Below are 18,681 nucleotides of genomic sequence, written 5' to 3'. Positions count from 1 at the left end.
CCCAGGGCCCTGTACATGTAAAGACAGAATTGGGAGAAAAAACGACTGGAAGGCAGAAAAGCTTGATCTGTGGAGTTTATTCCAGTTTATTTCATACATGAATGCTGGTCTGAAAAACACCTTTTTAACTGTGCACTCTACTGCAGATAGAGATGGGGTTCAATAGCATTTGACATAATTTGAAACCAGTTCTGAATCGGCTTATTAAATGGAGAATCTTTTAAACCTCCTAAAGAAACCTAGTAGTCTGGATGGGGACTTTTCCGTAAAAAATATGTACATATTTTCATTCAATTTCATATGTAAACCACTGAGGTTCCACTAGTCTTAAAGCGCTTTTAGGGCTGTCATCACAAAATGTGTCACTGATCTACTGCTACAGCTGCAGAAACCACAGAAGCTCAAATGTGAGTAAAACCAATACAGTGGACAATCATGGTTCTTTGTTTTCATTCTGCAAATACTAAGTAAATGGCAAATTTCTCTACATGCAAGATGCATTTCATGTTACCTGAAGGAAGCCTGCATCAGGTCTGAGAACAGAGTGGTGGAAATGCCATGAATTCTTGCTTCAACAGGATGACAAGTAGATACACATTGCAACAAATCTGTGATTCCCCCTTCTATTCTCAGTACTTCCTGCAAATGTTTTTAGCAGCTTTTTCTGTTAGATATCAACATTTGAAGAAGGGGTTGACCATTTTCATCGAATCTGTCATATCTGTCAGAAATATTTGTGTACAATTAGAACGTGTGTGTCGGTCACAAGTTTTCTGTAGTGTCAGAAATTAGTACAAAAAAAGGCCATCTAAGTGAGAACATCAATGAGAGATTTGATAAGGGATTCTTTAGGGATGGTTTACAAACTTGGATCTGGATCCGAAATGGAACCCCACTCCTAGAGTGCAGCAAATCCTGTACTTCTGAATGTCTGAAGTTTTGCATGTCACACTTCACCATCAATATGCAACCAGCTGAGTGACGTTTCATTGGCATCCGATGCGCACAAACATACAACCACTCTCAACATAGTTTCATTAAACCTCACTGTCACCGTGATATTCCTTTGAAATGAGCTTATACCACATACAGTAAATAACCATTCATGCTGTGGTGATCATCTTTGAAAACCACAGTTACAGATCTTTGTTGATCAATCCTGTTCTCTATCTTACGGTTATGGCTATCTTTTGATTAGCAAAACAAATGTGCTTTGGACGACATTAGGCAGGATTCAACTTGAACAACTCTGTTGTTACTTATACAACTGGTGTTATACTTGAGGCCTTCAGTCCACAGAAGAGAAAACAAACGGTAATCATGTGTCTTCTGAAAGTCAGTGTTTGTCCATAAACGACTTAATAAAACTAATTTTCTTCTTAAAGAAAAAAAAATCATTTTTGAGTTTGTACTTCAAACAATGAAAGTATAAGTAATGAGACTTTTTAAAAGTAACTCCTTCTTGTTCAGTTATCCTTATATTTTATAAAACCTTCTTCTGTTCACTCTGGATATGAGTGCGTCTCTGTTTGGCAAAAGAAAAGCTGTGCTGTTAGCCTTTTCATGCACATTCAAAGGGGGTACAAATAATTTTTAGTATTTTGTATTTGTAGTAGAATCCCAGGGCAAGAGAGGTAAGGTTTATTTAAGCACACACATGGCTTAAGGCTCGTCTGTGTGCACATAACAGTTTTACAGTTTCTACCAAAATTATTGTTTGTTTTCCTTAATGATCTGTTACTTATGTGTGTTTTGTTGTTCACTTTTTTAGTTCTACTTATTTACTGTTCCTCCCCCTCCGTCTGTATTTCATATTTGACAACAGTTGTCACTATGATGACTTTATAAAGCATTTTCTGAAATGGTCTGTCACTGTCATGTTTTATGTTCCTCACTTGGTAATGACCGCCTTCTTGGTAATGCTTGCTCTCCTGCTCCCTCCTCCTCCTCCTCCCCCTCCTCCCCCTCCTTGCCAAAGATGATTAGGGATGGTGAAGGCGTCCACACTCATGCCCATGGTTTTGGAGGGGATGGCACTGAACTGCTTCCTATCTGAGCTGTATTTGTAGATGGACTCCACATGGGTGGAGCCTATTGTCCTTGGGCCCATGCCAGCCAATCGTACAAGCTCCTGGGAGTCAGAGTTCATGGTGTAAACGCCTCTGAACTGGCAGTTGGAATCACGGAAGAGGATGAGGAAGTGGTTGGCAGGACTCTTCTCCATCTCCTAACGGAAGGAGATGTTGTTGGAGACAGATGAATGCAAGTTATCATTTTCTGCTTCAAACATACCGTTAGGCTAGTTTGGTTCCTCAAATGCACAAGTAACAGAATTCTTAAAAGTGTTGGGTGATTTATGTCATACATTTTCAAAAGTAGGGTTTAGTCGGCTTATGGTACAGTAAAATGAAAATTCTACCTCAACTATCTTGGTCTTTTGTGTTTCGTTGACCTTTCCAGCAAGGCAGCATCGAGAGAGAGCGTTGTGAATGATGAATTTGTTGGACTTGAAACTCGGTTCTTTGAAGAGCTTTGGACCTGCAAATACAAATAATAGCACCCTTGTTTACTTGTTCACACGTGCATACTAAAGTTGTCAGTTAAAAGTTATGTACGAGGTAGCTACCAGTAATGTTAGCTTGAAATTATGGAATGCTAACATTAGGTGTTAAGGACAAATGAATTATCATACTGTACATATTGGCTTGATCCCTCTAGATTTTTACTATCCATTGGCTGTTGATCAATCGAGAGGCAGATAGATAGATAGACAGATAGATAGACAGATAGATAGATAGATAGATAGATAGATAGTATTGTGTGGTACTGTACCGCACCTGTGTATTCTTTGGCAGGAGATGTTCCATTGGAACCAGTCTCCCAGTCTTTATCCCCATTCTGATTTGCCAGTCTGCTTGGTATCACACACCCTGAAGGTGAATCAGGACGGCTGTGGGAGGAATGCCAACAAGCCAGCAGTTAGTCTATCAACTTTTGTCTGTTGTGTTCTTGGGAATAAACGATTCATCAGTAAGAAAAGAGTTAGTGACAAGAGTCTTTCAATCAGTCTTGAAGATTGTCTGGCATACAGTATCTTGATAATGATGTGACATCCATCTCAACTTATAATACTACAACAAACATAAAACGTAGTCTTGGACTCTTAAAGCCCCTCACTGTGCTTCCCAATATCCATATCTTACTAAACTAATAAGCATAAAAAAAAAAATTCTCAAAACACTTGAGGTGCTAAAAATCTAAAGTTTTTACTTGTTGTTGGTTCCACTAATCAAACTCTTGGATCTAGAAAATAGTCAGAAAGTTGCCTTCAGAAGGCTGGGGACAGTGTTATTTGAAATTCAAATTTTATGGCAATCCATTAGTTCTCTGGTTGAAAATATGGATAATCACACTAAGCAAATCTGGCCAACCAGCAATGTTGCCTCTAAAGCCAGGAGGCTATCAGAGTGAAGAGAGGTATATGAAGGACCCAATGTACCTTTGGGGTTTCTTAGTGGGGTCAGCAGATCTGTTTCCTGGCTCATCTGTGGCTGCCAGGTTGAGGGAGGAATGAGAGTAGACTTTGGTCAACTTAGAGCCTGGAGAAACAAATACATTGACAAAACAACTTTAGTCATCAAAGTCATTTCCAAGCGCACCAGTTGATATGTTTTGTTTCATATTTACCAGATGTTCCTTTGGCAGGACTAAGTGACAACTTGGTCTCTTCTCTAGTCATGCTGCGAGGCCTTGAACGGGTTTTCTTTGCAGAGGATCGTCCTTGAGGGGTAGGTTTTTGCTGAAGCACTTTGCCCAAGTCCTCCATGATCCTGAGTTGATGCCGCCGAGCGTACTCCCCTCGTGTAAATTGACCCCAACGGACTGGTGTGGCAGGAGGTGTAGGTGAAGGTGAGGTTGTGACTGCAGGAGGGGTATTGGAGGGAGATGCCATTCTTTTGTCCGGGGACAATGGTCTAAAACCAAATAGAATGAGGTTACTTTTACAAGGATCAATCCCAGCTTAAACTAACTAGTTTACAATTTTATAGATTCCGTCATAAGGAAATGCAGATGGGAAGAAGTGAGAATCTACTTTGTGTGGCAGCATTCACAATTTTTTTTATATACCTCTCTTGTTCATGCCACTGTCTCCTCCTCCTCAGTTCTTCAGTTCTCTTCTGCTGCTTTTCCAACAGAAGTGCTCTACGCTGGGCCATCTCCTCCTCACTTAGTACTTCCTCCTACAACCAAATGACATATGCAAGTGTTATTTTGAATCAATGTTCATGCAAACCAAGTCTTATTTTACTTTCATTATGATTTGCAAGCACTCACCTTAAAGAAAAATTTAATTCCTCCTTTTGGCCCAAGCTCATTCTGTTCTACACTTGGTTCCAAAGTTTCAGGCTGTCTTATCTGTTCACCCTCTGATTCTGTTTGTTGTTCTGGCAAACTGGTGGTTGCTGTTGCCAGATCCAGTTGCTCTATGGGGTCTGATGGTTCAGCGGCCAGTCCTCCAGAAGGTTCCACAGCAGATTCAGTGTGGTCGCTCATAGAATCAGAAGAAAACTCATGCCCTTCGTCAGTTGGTTCATCGCTGCCTCCCTCTTGCCCTCCAAGAGATGACAACGATACCTCAATCATGCTGCAGCGCTTGTCTGCATCTCCACCCCTCACACCATCACCTCCCGTGCTGTATGCAGCAGAGAGGGACAAAGTATCGCTCTCAAATGAGCACTCAGAAAGTGCTTCGGAGCTGCTTCCACATGCAGCTCTCAGACGATCTTGTCTTGGCTGTTGAAAGACCGGGAGCCCTCCTACGACCTCCATATCCTCTTGCTCCAACTCCAGGCTAAACTGAGTTGGGGTCTCACTTGAAGCTGTGTCTGAGGTGCTATCATCAGGCTGCGGCTGCTGGGTAGGCTGAGGAGATTCTTGAGGAGTCCGTTGTCCACCAATTCGGAAGGAAGAGGAGGTCTGAACCTGACACTTGCTTGGGGACACACGCCTCAAGTGGGGGATGGTGTCCACATTATGGGTTGGTGTCAGGACACGATTGAGTGGGGGGAACTTGAGTTCAGAAGGACGTGGATGAGGCTGATGTTGGGGACGTGGATGATGCTTGGGACTGCGTGGAGTGGTTGAAGAATGGATTTTAGTGCGAGGAGCAGGGCAGGAGGAAGAGATGATGGGGTTCTTGGGGGAAGAAAGAACATGAGATCGCCGTGACGGGGACGAACCAGAAGGGGGACTGGGAGCAGCAGGAATCACCCAAGCTTTAGTGGAACTCCTTGTAGGAGTCTTAGTAGGGGTTCTTGGTGGTGTCTTTGTTGGGGTATGAGGAGGAGTTTTGACTTGGGGTTTGGTGTTACTTCTCGAAGTCGATTTTGGAGTGGTTTTTGATGTATTTCTAGGTCTTTGGTTGCTCATGATCTGCTGTTGCTGTTCTGTAAGTTTCTGCATGTCCTTCTGTAGTGACTGCAGAGCTTCACTCAATTTCTGAACCACTTCATTGTACTCAACTATGACAGCTTCACCTCCTTTCTCCTTCTCTGCTCCTTTGTCTTTTTCTGCACCTTTCTTACTATCAATAGAGAATGTGACCTGCTTCTCCAAACGAGGAGGATTGGACACAGATGGCTTCTCCTTCTCTTTCTCTCCATCCTTTTCTTTGTCCTTCTTGTCCTTCTCTTCTTTCTCCTCCTCTTGCTTCAGTTGCTCCTCCATCTGATTGAGACGCTCCTCCAGGGTGAGATTATCCTCCTCTGTTCCCTGGCCTCCCCCCTCTCCCTGCTCTTTTTTCAGTTGAAGGAAAGCAGTTTTTCCAAGCCTTTGTCTGTGCTTGGCAAAGATGGCTTCGATACGTCTTTTTTGGGCTTCAATGCTTTTTCGTTTTTCCTCCAGACGAGCCCCCAACTCCCAGGCCTCTGAGCCGGGTTCGAGGCCTCTTGGACCTGGGCTGTCCTGGCGGCTAGGTGCCCCTGCTGGAGTGGAGGGTGTATGTGGAGTGCCTGGAGTTGTTGGGGTTGTAGCAGAGGCTGAATCCTCCCCGGGAGCAGCTGGATGTCGCCGTCTACTGTCTCGTCGTTCAGCAAAGTTCGTCATCCTTGGACTGTTGCTGGTACTTTGGTTTCCCTGGCGACTTGTACTGGGTCGAATATTACCAGGGGCATTTCTAGGGGCATCATCTGATGCTTCAGAGGAGTCAACACTTCCATCTCGTAGTACAGAGTCGTCATCACGTGACATATCAGAGGTGCGCCCTTTTCTCTCTCTCCTCTCCCCCCTTCCTTGTCTTTTAGAATCGACCAATTCTCCTCCAACAGGTCGATGGAGGACCCCAGAGCGACATGGAGCAGAGCTGCTGAGCTGTGGATTATCCTCCTCAGGGGAATGTAGGAAAAAACCAGCAGGGGCTCCTTCAGGGCGTAACCTAGGTTCTGGCCTTCCTCCAAGCAATCCTCTTCCAACTTTCTCTGCTGTTTTTTCCTTTCTCCGATCTTTATTACCAGGATTATGAACCACCTGGAGTGCTTCCTCGATGGTTGGCAGTTCTCCAAGTGGTGCTGTGTGTGCATAAGGACCCCAGGAGGAACGCTGCGATGGTACTGAAGCGCTGACGAGGTGACTGAAGTCTTCTGGGGGCGAAGTCATCGCAGGGATGCCGGTGGTGAGGCTGTCAGTGCTGACAGAGCGAAAGACAGAATCTATTGGGTTTCCCATCACAATGTCAACATCACTGTCCAGTCCAAATGGGATGCTGAAAGTCACTGCTGACAGGGGACGACTGCAAAGAGGTAGGTGATGATGGCAGGGTGGAAAAATGGATGGGTTGTGCCAAACAAAAATGGAAAGGCAGAGACCACAGAAGCCAAAGTAAGAAGATCGAAATGAAGATAAAATATGAATGTACCACATTTACTATAGAAATCAGGTGAAGTTTTGAAGTACAAGTACCCGATTTGTTTCTTTGTCCAACATTTGTTTTCTGGAACAGAAACCATAAAAACGTATTAGAGTCTTTTTCAAAATAATAAAAACATTGTGTACACATCTTTGGGTTTCTTACCTGGTGACACTGGGGACGAGATTGCCACAAAGGGTTGTTTAAAGATGAACGAAGGTGAACCACTGAAAAAAAAAAAAACGCCTTAATGATCTTCATCTACAATTCTTATATAACTTTTCAAAGCTTAAAAAAATGTCTAGGAGGTGTTTCAAATTGTCCTTGCCATAACCAGGTTCTATAGAATTATTTTTTTAAGGTTTATTTAGGTTTAAATCATTTTATTTTGTTAAATAACTGCTGTAGTAGTTTAGGTTCAGATTGGTTGTTGACAAGAATCACATCAGGCAAGTGAGTTCCTGATTTCTCTACCTAATAATTTTAGTGTTTGGTTAGTGGGATGCTGGTACCTGTTGCTGTTTCCGTTTACAGGACTTGTGCAGTCTAGTAAACCTGAGATATCTGAAAGATAGATAAACATCTGTGAGCCATCTATACACCAAACAGTTAACAGCCAAAATAACAACTCTAGAGAAATGTCCTCGGTGATGTTCTGGATGTCACAGACCTGTGAGGTCGATGGGCTCTATGGGCTTGACAAAATCTGGCTTCTTAATCTCAAACCACTCCAGCAGCTCTGCTATGAAGCTCATGATGTTCAGCTGTGGAAAATAGCATATAAGGTTATCATGAAGGTGAATCATATTCAATGAGATTAAACGGGCAGAAAAGGAGTAAAGACTAAGGGACTTTGGTTAATAGAGAGAGGATATGGTCCAATGTATTAACTTGGTAGACTGACTTCATTCCTACATGCATAATAGGCATTCAGCATGGACAGGAGAGCTTCTACAATAAGGCTGTGATCTCTGCTTGCATTACCATCTGTTCAGCCCTGTTGCATCCTATTAATCTTTATTGCAGTACCTGTATGCAACAGACAAAAACGTTGGTGTTGATCGTGTTATAGTTTTAGTTTGCCATTCCATTGCCCGACTTCTTTGAGCAGGCTTTGATTGTGTGAAAGAAATCAGACAGTGTTCAGACCAAACAAGGTAAAACACATTGGCCCAAGTTCAATTTCAGAGCCCATTATTTAAGCTTTTTATTTATCCCTATTTACAGATATGTGCATATGAGTGCAGAAAACAGGTCAGTACAGATGACGTATTTCAACTCCAACTCTGTCATCACAACTCAAGTGGTTTATGAGACTGTAAAAAATGGCCAACTGACAAAAACAGAGAACCTGGGCAGATTATCTGTTATCAGTTACCTGGTTATCGTCTTACTACTTCAGAAATCAGTAATTTTTCTTGTAGTAAGAAGCTAGTCCGTGGCTTCCAAGTTTGCCCTTCTGATAAAATGTATCTTTTGAAGTAAGTGCAGTGATACCTTCTTTCTCAGAGACTTGAGTTTGGAGCGGCATAGTTTACACCTGCTCTCTATTTTATTCTCTTCTCATCTCTGCAGCTTTTCACTTTAACAATTCAGATGCATCTTCAAAAATGATGATTACATTGTTAATTCAAAGGGTCGAAATACTTGCATGCAAAACAGGGGGTGCGTAGAGCAGGTCCTCCACAGCCAGGGGGCAGCAGCTCTGTAAACTGCTCTCGCAAAACTCTTTAATCAGCTGCAGGTTGTAGAGACTGTCAGCCACTGACATGGTGTCCTTCAGACACACATCTGGAAGGAGCAAAGAAATACGTATTACATTTTTTTTATTGTGGATGCATTGTACATTTAAGGCAAACATCAAATAGTTAATACTATTTAATACTAATACTAATTAATACTAAACATACTTTGAAAGATAAAGTTAACCAATTGCAGCAGCAACAAAATGAATTTAAATCATTAAGAACACAAAAAAAAACTTGTCCAAATGTTGTCCATTTATAATGGAAACATTTTCAAAGTGACGGCACCATCTTTTAAGTTGAGATGGATACCTACATCAGCTAAATATAAATATTTAATAAAAGTGTGTATTTGTATGCATGTGTGTTCACTTCTGAGTACATGTGTGTGTACCCTCTAAAGGCAGCAGGCTGGGGCAGTAGAAATGCAGCACAGCAGCTATAGCGCAGCCATTAGACAGATCTTTGACCGCAGAAACCAGAGGGAAAGTAGGAGTGAGCTTGGACAGCACTTTGTCCTTCCTATAGCGAATCTGGAGAAGAAAAGAAAGGGAGGGGAAGGAAAAAAGTGATGAGAGAGAGGAGGGTGAAAAGAAGAAGAGTTGTGCAAAGACAAGTAGGAATAAGAAAGATCAAATGGGCAAGTGAGGAGGAAAGTGGAAGGATTATAAAGCATTAAATAAGTTACAGATGTAAAAAAAAAAGGGATATGTTTAGTAGATTTAGATAGTGGTTAAAAAAGTAAAACCATCAAGGAATGTTCTTCTTTCAAGCATTACATAAAGCCATCAAACTATGATGCCAGCCAAACTAGGGATGTTAAAGAAAAAAAAACCCCGAACAGAATCTAAGCGCAAGACCAGCGATGCTTCAAATAAGAAACATTTGCACACACACTCACACACACACCAACCAGGGAGTGCAATGCAAGGTTTTTCAGACATTTCAAAATAAACAACTAATTGATAAACAAGAGACACAAAATTATGGACTGAAAAATGCCATTGATTTGAATGTTTTCTTTCAATGTCCATGCAGCAGAAACAGGCAACGCTATGGGCCTTCAATTGTGATTAGGTTAAAAAAAACAAATACAAATAAAATAAAAGTGAATCGTTTTTTTAAGTGCCTAAGATATTACAACGGAGTATCAAAGCCACATTAAAGACAAAAGGAGAGATTTTCAGAATAAAGTTGTCATATTTGGAGAATAAAATAGTAATATTACAAGAACAAAGTCACTATGTCGCAAGAATTAATGTGTGATTTCTTCAGTTCTTCAAGTTTTGTATATTTCAAGAAATTAAGTCGTTATTTTAGGCTATGTTTAGCTGGTATGTTATTATGAAGGGGAAAACCAGAAGAGCAGCCAGCCGCCTGCACAAACTTGAGGAAAAATAAAACCATAAAACCAAAACTGAATACTTAATCTAATGGCATATAAGTACTCCATGGTCATAACTATCAGGACTCTATCTTGAAGAAAGGTTGGTCTAAAAGGCAGTCTGAGCAGACTTTATTCTTGTTATATTATAATTTCATCCTGGCTTTATATTTGACTTCATTATTTTACGGCTTTATTCTAGTAACATTGATACTTTATTCTCAAAATCTTGGATTTTTATCTTTAATGTGGCCCCAGTTCTCCACTGTAAAATATACCTAACAGAATCCCAAATATGTGCATCAACTGTGACTTGATGTCAAACAATCTTGTTAAAGGAGGACAAGGATTTATAGAATTCAACATCCAATCCAGTCTATGATGCCTCCTGTAACATAGATGTGTGACATACACCTTAAAGAAAAGCAGTGAAACATAAATACATAATGGATAAATACTGTTGAAAGCTAATGAGTTTTTATTGATCCATCCAACCTCGGGGTTGGAAGAGTGATTAGTTTGCAGTCAGTCAGTCAGTCATTGGTCGACAGTGTGGGAGAGGTGTGGCGATAGGACAGTCTGTCAGTCAGGTGCGTTGCTACGATACACACAGAGGATGAGGGTGAGAGAAGAGCGAGGTGTTATACATTACCACAGGTGGCTTATTCCCCGACTCCTTCAAACAAAAAGCGATAGCATGCTGGATGGGGGATGGCAGAGAGAGGGAACAAGCATAAATGACAAGGGGGCCGGTCATCATGGGAACCGCCACACCACAAAGTCACTGCTCAGGGAGAGGAGAGCGACAGAGGAGGAGGAGGGGGAAGAGAGGAAGGGGGGAAAATAAAAGGGGGAGGAATGAACTGGGAGGTAGTTTCCTTCTCCAACACCTCCTTCTCCCTCTCAGCTCTGATAATCTGGGCAGTTTGAGATGAAACCGATGACTTAATGCAACAAAGTCATAAATACCACAATGTCTATTCATCGGTTAATAATAATAAGAGGTTACAAGACATTTTTAGTGGCTTCTCATTGGTCAGCAGAAAAGGTCAAAAGATATATAACCATCATACACAAAGGCACTTTTGATTACAGGACAGATTAGAGCTATGTGTGGCATTTCCAGCAGGCACATTAAATCAGCCATGTACAGCAGATAGACAGACTGAGGCAGATAAAGAGGAGAAGAGTTCACTTACAGGGACTAGTTTCCAGTACCAGCGGGTGGACTGACACTGCCAGAGAGCGTGGCGTGACAGAGACAAACCAGGGGAAGAAAACATAATAGCAGAGCAAGGACGATGTTAGCTGCAGCAACATGATAGACAGACTATTAATAAAGCAAACCATCATGCATGTGTGTGTGTGTTAGGAAGTGTGTGTTGTTACCGGGTCCTGAGCAGGCTGCAGGTCCGTGCACGTCTGTGATCTGGGTGGCTCTTCTTCTTCTGTGCTTTCTCTTAACTTCTGGTTCAGCTTTATTAAGAAAAAAGGAAAAGGTTAAGTTGGACATAGAGGCACACAGCGTGGTAAAAATTAAAAACATAAAGCAGCTGAACTGAGATATACTGAAGCCTTACAAGTCTAAAAGAAACAAAATCCTGGTGATCCTTTATGTGACTGTGTTCTAAATAGTTTTCTCTCCTGTGTTTGTGAGTTTAGAAAAAAGGTTGCAGCACAGTGGTGGGAGTGTAAATGATGATTGAAAATCACATTTTCTTTCTGTTATCTTGACTGAGAAACCCCTGTCTTTAAGTCAAATAACTATATTGAAAAAATGAATGGGACAACGTTTGAAAGTGACATCAGCAAAGTGATACTGTAGTGATAAATGTGTTCTCACCCTGTTGACCCAGAAGAGCAGAGCATTCTCCCACGGAGCCCCGACACCCATCTGCTCCGCCTCCGGCGCCATCCTCACCTGACCCACTGCTTCTTTAGCCGCCAGAGTGATCAGGGATTCAATCAGAGCCAGGTGGGATTTCTGCACCAATCAAAAGAGGGAACATTAAACCGGTCAACCTGACTGCCTTGATAGATGCAGTCACATGAAATCAGCAGAGTTGGAAATGTTATAATGTTATTTAACAAGATATTAACTTAGTAGTTACTTGATGCCTGAGGCCCCCCTTGAAATATGAATGCCCACCCCTTCTGCAGAAAAATCCTAAACTATGATTGGCATCTTGAGTAGAGAAACAATTACGCATGGGCAATTTATATAGTGTCAATATGTTGTATTACCTTTTCAAATTAGACAGTTTTCTTTACTTTGCTTTGGTTTTATTTTATTGCTAATTCTTCTTCTTACTTACCTTCAAATTGTATGTTTGGGAACTATAACCACTGGAAATCATTAACGACAAAATAAGAAGCAGAAATTAAAGATACACATCCTGCTCTTGCACCTACCGTCTTGATGGGTACATGGCTGAGGTCCTCCTCTGTGATGTCTGTATCCTGGACCATTGCAGGGACACCTTTCTTGATAAGAAACTGCAGCAGGGCCGAGTTGTCTGCAGGGGACCCCTGTGTGGCAGGAGGAGAGGTGGCATGAGCCTGGGCTAGCAGGGCCTGGGCCCTGCAGTAGATCTCCGGGGAGAGTAGCAGCTTGGAGATTGACGGCTTGAGGTGCTCTTGTCCATACTGGTCCGTATAAAGCGGCTCCCGCAACTCCACAGGAACATTTTCTGAAAAGGATAAGAGGAAAGTCTCTTTTCAGATTTAAGATTGTCATTGTTCTTCACTTCCCAGAGGTTGAATCCCTCTGGTTAATGTGCTTCTGTTCCACTTCATCTAGCATCAATAATAAGTTAACATTTCAGTTTGATGAACATGAGCTTCTTCAAAACTAATAACATCCCATCAGTTGCAGCTATACTTTTTGTTTGGAATGAATTTGCAAATGTTGGCATGGTAAATTGACAAAAATAGTAAACAAGGAAACACAAATTCTGCTTTTTATTAGCATATTAGCTTCATATATGTGATTAACATATAGCTCAAAGCACTGCTGTGCAGCCTCACAGGGCTTAAAGCGGACTAGAGAAGGAAAGAAACAACCATGCTAATGAACTCTGAAGAGTTCAGGATTAATATTTCAGTGCCTGAAAGAGCCCACTCCATCATTATGTGCAAGCAGATTAGTGATGTGCTCTGTCTATTGCTAAAGGACATTCTGAGCACCATGTGCGGAGAATAAACCATGAAGTTTATGGTGCAGATACGAGACGTTTGTTGCCTTCCTGCAGAAACAAGAGGGAATAATGAGTCAGCTTCCCTGCATTGTTCTCTGAGAAATGGGGGGATGCCTACTAATGCAGAAAAGTGCTTTGTCGCATTGAACCACGAGGAAAACATTACAAGGGTCACACTGACTGCAGCTCCATTGTATTATCTGTTCTGGAGGAATAAACTAAATAACTACTAGAAATGAGGGGACAGTAAGTGACAGTGTCTGACTTTAGGGAGCTTGCAGGAGATAATGTCATCATGTGCATGAACAGCTCAGCCAAGGTCCTCCAGACAAGTGAGTGTGTAGATTTTCACGTCAAGTAAGAAGATCAGACCAGTATGAGTGGGTCATTTCATAGAAACATACACACTGTGGACACAAAAACACACTCTTCCCTGACTGACCCATATTCCAGCTCTGGAAGGCTGCACAAGGACTCGGGGTAATCCTGCAGATTGGATCGGACTTCTCAAAGGGAATATCAGCGTTCATATCGCTCCAATTTCCTACAATAGTCAGTCCTCATTCCCTCTAAGCCTTTGCCAATTCTTTTCTACTCCTTCAACTGTCTGTGCACATCTTACTGTGAGTCTTAATAAGAGCTACAACTGCTCCTCTCTGTCTGTGTATCCTACTGAAGTGAGGCCTTCTTATGTAACTGTCACTCCTTCCGCCCATCCCCTCAAGGAGAGAGGAGAAACAACTTCATAACGACAAAGTATTTAAACAGAAAATGTATCTGTGTCGCTACATAAACACTATTGTAAGCACACACCACTGCAGTGTGACACACACTGTTCGGGGGTTAAACCCTCGCCTTTCACACTCTGCAGCACTGGGAGGAAATAGGACTGCCGTCACTATGGGGACGGTGAAACTGGAAAGCAGCCATTCTGTCTCAATCACAGCAGAGACGATGGGACTGGACTGCAGAGCAGGAACCAGCTAACCCATTTAATGTTTGACTGATTGTGTCAGACAGATAAACAACACAGAAACACGCATCCGCTGCGTAAACAACACAGCATTGTTACAGTGCATGTTTGCTAAAAATGTCACAAAAAGGTTGATTATGTTAAATCTTCCTTCCACAATGTGCTCACAGTAAAAAAAAGTGTGGGGCTACGGCTAACAGCTTTGAAAATCATTTAACCAACCAATCATTTCCCAGATTCATTTTTATTTGGTTCTATAAAGTGTCAGTAAAAAAGCCCCTTGTGAATTTCCCCAGCCCAATCATTGCATCATCAAACAATTGCATCGAATAAACAGTCATTACAAAACACAGTAATACTGAGTTTTACTCTCGTAAACCACAATTAAAGGCAGAAAATCCTCCAAACACTTAGCTGAAGGACAACAACCAAGTCCTGTTGAATTTTGGATTTAACTTAGAATAGCCATGTTAGTAAAAAGCTTCACAAACATAAACTTAGAGAAGTTATAAAGACGTTGAAATCAGAGGATAGTTTGTATTTCTGCTTTACAAATGACCGAAACAGTTACGACATCAATCAAAATCCGGAGTTGTTCTGTATCTGCTGGATTGATGATATATGAGCATTCATTTTGAATCACTTCATCTGATATTGTTTCTCTTATCTCTCTGTTTTTGGTGTCCACCAGAGATAGGGAAATATCTACCTCTTTAACTACTACAGGCTCCACTATACTTGCTTGCTTGATTCTAGCACAGGGCTGAGTTTTTTCACTGAAGATCCCCTCTGCAGTCCAACACAAATGAAATATAGAATTATACGTGTGTCTATCAGAGACCTCTTCTGAGTCACTCTGAATTATCCTAGATATTACTGACATCAGGAGTCACTGGACTTATTTGAAGTTCCTCTGTAAACACAATAGCCCAGATTTCTTTTAAAGATCTTTAACTCCCCCAATAAAAGATCCTTAAAAGTAGACAGAGATTTAAGAGCGGACGGGCAGTTTCTTTGATCTCAGTGAGGAAATTCCTGGTTTAATCAAAGTATGCAACTAGGGCAATTTATAGAGCCTTCCTAAATCCTACTTCATTTGACTGAGCTGATTATTTTACCATAAAAAGACACTGACTTCATTAATATTCAGTCTTGTTTTAGATAAGTTATCCTCTGGCCCCTGTCAGGTAGAATACATTTCAGCTGAATCAGGACTGTGTCGTTAGTTGGACCCCATGTGTGGTGTATTAGTGCTATTTTCTTCAGGGCCTCCATTAAATTTGAATGAGACACCCACTGGGCATTTTCCAGTTGACAGACAACAATGAAGCGTCCTGCTGGGAGGCTTTCAGCTCATCTCTCCTCCTGTCTTCTGAGAGGCAAACCGGACACAAACATGACTGGAAATTCTGTCCAAAGCTATTATACTGAGACATACACACGGCTTATTACACAAAGAAGAACCATGACACTCTACTACTGCAGCTAGAGCCAATCACAGAGTGACATCACTGTGCATTAGCTCATGACTGGAGGTTACCATCAAGTCATCAATAGACAATATATCAGCCACCATTAATAAAAAAAATATATAGGCTATAATTTAGGTAGCTTATCAAACAACATTTCCAAATAATCTATGTCCAGCATTTCAAACTGAGGGTTTATTGCTTGTCTTGTTTTTTCTTTATCAGTTAAATTTAAGACTAATTTATATTTTTTTTTCAAATTTTAAGAATCAGAAATGCTTTATTAATACTCAGGGGAACAATATTTATGGCTTGCAAGATTTGCTGTTAGTTGCATCTCCAAAAGGAGCACTCATCTTTATAATGTCATTGAATAAAACAAACTAATTAAAGAGTATATATCTCTGAGACATGTGTTAAAAAAACATAGAATACCAAAAGTCTTATAAAGCTTCTATTCATGTCACTTTACTTTAAACAGAATATCATATTTGGTCGGGGTGAGGCACTGAGAAACAGCACTGACAATTAAGCTAACTGAGAGAATGGGTGAACTATTTTGATGATCCATTAGTTGTTTATTTCAGTTATTAGACATTTTGTTATTTTGTTCTAATAACTTAAGGGTAAGGGTTTTCTGCGTTTCCAGTTTAATATTATTTTGAATTCTGCAGGATTTTAAAGGAATTGTCTCACAAAGTATGGTATATTTGTATGATCATTTGTTCTCACTTTTATAGATGTCAGATGGTCTTGATGGTTTGGGGAATTAGTCACCTGTCTCATCAGAAACTAGCTTTCGTAAGATGTGGTTCAATACAGCAACAACACAAATGAAAGACAACATCTCTGAGACACGTGTCAATAAAAAACATGAACCACACAAGCCTAACACAATAAGAGGTTAACAACAGTATTACATTTGTTGACATAAGCCTGATCATAGGTTGCTCTTTAAGAGTCCCTGCCTACATAAGAACATCTGCTGTAATTTGACCACTCAATATAAAGATTTAGCACAGTGCTGACAAGAAGATATATGTTTTTAATATTTCTGAGGTTTTTTTAATTGTATTTTCAAAAGCCAGCTCCCTATTTAAAGCTTTATTTAGCGGATAGATAAATATGCACTTGCAGCAAAAAAAAAACCCGTCCATTGTCTAAAAGCCCACTATGTCACCTTCACTGTAGTTCCACGCGCTACAGCAGAACGTGCGTGCGTAACACTGACACAAATATTATGCGGCCCTGACCCATTTACAGCCCACTCAAATGTATGCAGCTGTTTCAAAAACAGTCGGGCTATAAAGCCGTTGTATTTCTTTGCAGGTTCTAACATGTCAATCTGACGATCCATCCACAGGCCTGGTGGAGCTCAGCTCTGACAAAAGGCTTTGTTTCTCTGCAGCGATGACAGCCTTCAGCTCCTTCCTCATCAACGCAGCACGGAGGAGATCCCTTCCAGACGGGACTCGCATGTTGGTAATTAGCAGAAAACGCTCCTCATTAATAACATGGTAATCTATATAAAGCTGCACACTCTGCGTGCACGGAGGAGCAAGTGGAGCATCCTTGCAGCGGCTGATATGAACGGATGCTCTGCAGAAAGACGCAGGAGGTTCCTCAGGACCACAAATCAAGCCGAGAGCTCCATATGGGCTTCAGGCAACCATGATCAATTATTAAGCGCCCCACCCAAGCAGCCCCCTCAGTGATGAGAACAGAAAAGAGTGTACCTGCAGAGCCGTACGATTTGGATAGCAGCCACCGCACGCTAGCGCAGATCTTGGCCCGGTTGAAGTCGTATTGGTCCAGCGGTTTGATCTCCGGCACCGAGAAGGTCTTTTTCATCGCACCCGGAGAGTCCACCATGGCCGCGGCGCGCCGCACGGAGAGCACGCAGGCAGCAGCAGCAACAGCAGCAGCAGCACCGTGGAGCTGTGAGGAGGAGGAGGAGGAGGAGGGATGGAGGAGGAAGAGGAGAGACTTGGGAGGAGGAGGAGGAGGAGAGGAGGGAGGAGGACGACACTGTGATGCAGATTGAAACACCAGAATGATAAGCAGGCCATACAAAGTTAGAAGTGAGAGCACGAATTGAGAGATCATAGAAATATATGTCCTTATATCAGCCTATAGCTGAATATAAAAACAATTCTAGCAGAATAAAATCCCTCACGTTAGAATGGCAGTCCAGCTCCACGCCCCCCTGAACGTCACATGTCGACCAATAAGGACGTTTTTTTTTTGGGGGGGGGGGACAAAATCCGGCTTACAGGTCTATTTGTTTTAGATTTTTGACACGAGTGTAAGCAGAGCACGTACAAAAAGGCCAAAGAAACGCTCATGGAATAAAAATCCTCACCGCTTTTAAGTTTGTGAGGGTAATTCACAGTTTCTTCAATTTGATGGGAAGAGGTTTGTCTGTTACAGTGCCCCTTTCTGCCACAAGGGGGTGCCAACAGAGCATGGTACCGACTTCACCCCCAGACATACTGAAGTATTGGAAAGAGCAGAACAAGACAAAAAAAAGGTAGAACAAATCTTAATGTAACATTTACTGGGTTGAGTCTCGTAATTGCGACACCACAAAAGGTTATGTAGCCAAAATGCATCACACTAAATAAGCAGAGAGTGCAACAAACAAGGAAATGTGAGTTATTGTCAAACACATTCTTTAAGGCAAATCTGTATTCTTTGACAATTCACATGAAAGAAACCTTTACAGTACAACAACAGCTACTATTTTAGAAAGAAAGGTGCACAGCATCTTAGCAAAATCATTCTGATGTAATACATTGTTAAAGCAGTATAGTAATGTTGTGCAGATATGTTTGAAAAGTACCTGTCCATGCCATGATATACGTCACATATGGATAAATTGAACTACAGCGTGTTAAGAAACATGTTTATTTCATGCATTGTGTACAAACTCTAATGAATTATAAGAAGAAATGTTGTTGTTTTTTTGTCTTGATCTTCATCCTAGCAGACATGTTCAAGGTGGCTGAA

General features: G+C 41.5%; 1 protein-coding gene across 4 annotated transcripts; it reads right to left on the bottom strand.

The window, feature by feature from the left end:
- Positions 1-61: 61 nt before the first annotated feature.
- Positions 62-18,104, bottom strand: LOC109991816 (calmodulin-regulated spectrin-associated protein 3-like). Of its 4 annotated transcripts, XM_020644219.2 has the most exons (19): positions 17,409-18,104; positions 12,446-12,723; positions 11,877-12,017; positions 11,423-11,509; positions 11,233-11,268; positions 10,686-10,733; positions 9,044-9,182; positions 8,556-8,695; positions 7,575-7,668; positions 7,417-7,468; positions 7,070-7,131; positions 6,958-6,988; positions 4,336-6,787; positions 4,129-4,241; positions 3,688-3,974; positions 3,500-3,599; positions 2,838-2,950; positions 2,420-2,538; positions 62-2,227 (listed from the first exon to the last, which is right to left on the bottom strand). In XM_020644219.2, exons 1-19 carry the CDS (start codon positions 17,776-17,778, stop codon positions 1,892-1,894), a joined length of 4,998 nt encoding a protein of 1,665 aa, XP_020499875.2. In that variant the 5' UTR covers positions 17,779-18,104; the 3' UTR covers positions 62-1,891. The 4 variants fall into 4 exon arrangements, with proteins under 4 accessions (XP_020499875.2, XP_065811776.1, XP_065811780.1 ...); XM_065955704.1 differs by lacking the exon at positions 11,233-11,268 and having other exon boundaries at positions 17,409-18,103; XM_065955708.1 differs by lacking the exon at positions 10,686-10,733 and having other exon boundaries at positions 17,409-18,102.
- Positions 18,105-18,681: the final 577 nt, after the last annotated feature.

This window comes from Labrus bergylta, chromosome 1 (assembly GCF_963930695.1).
Source record: "Labrus bergylta chromosome 1, fLabBer1.1, whole genome shotgun sequence".
NCBI lineage: Eukaryota > Metazoa > Chordata > Actinopteri > Labriformes > Labridae > Labrus > Labrus bergylta.
This window is presented reverse-complemented; position numbering and strand designations above follow the sequence as displayed.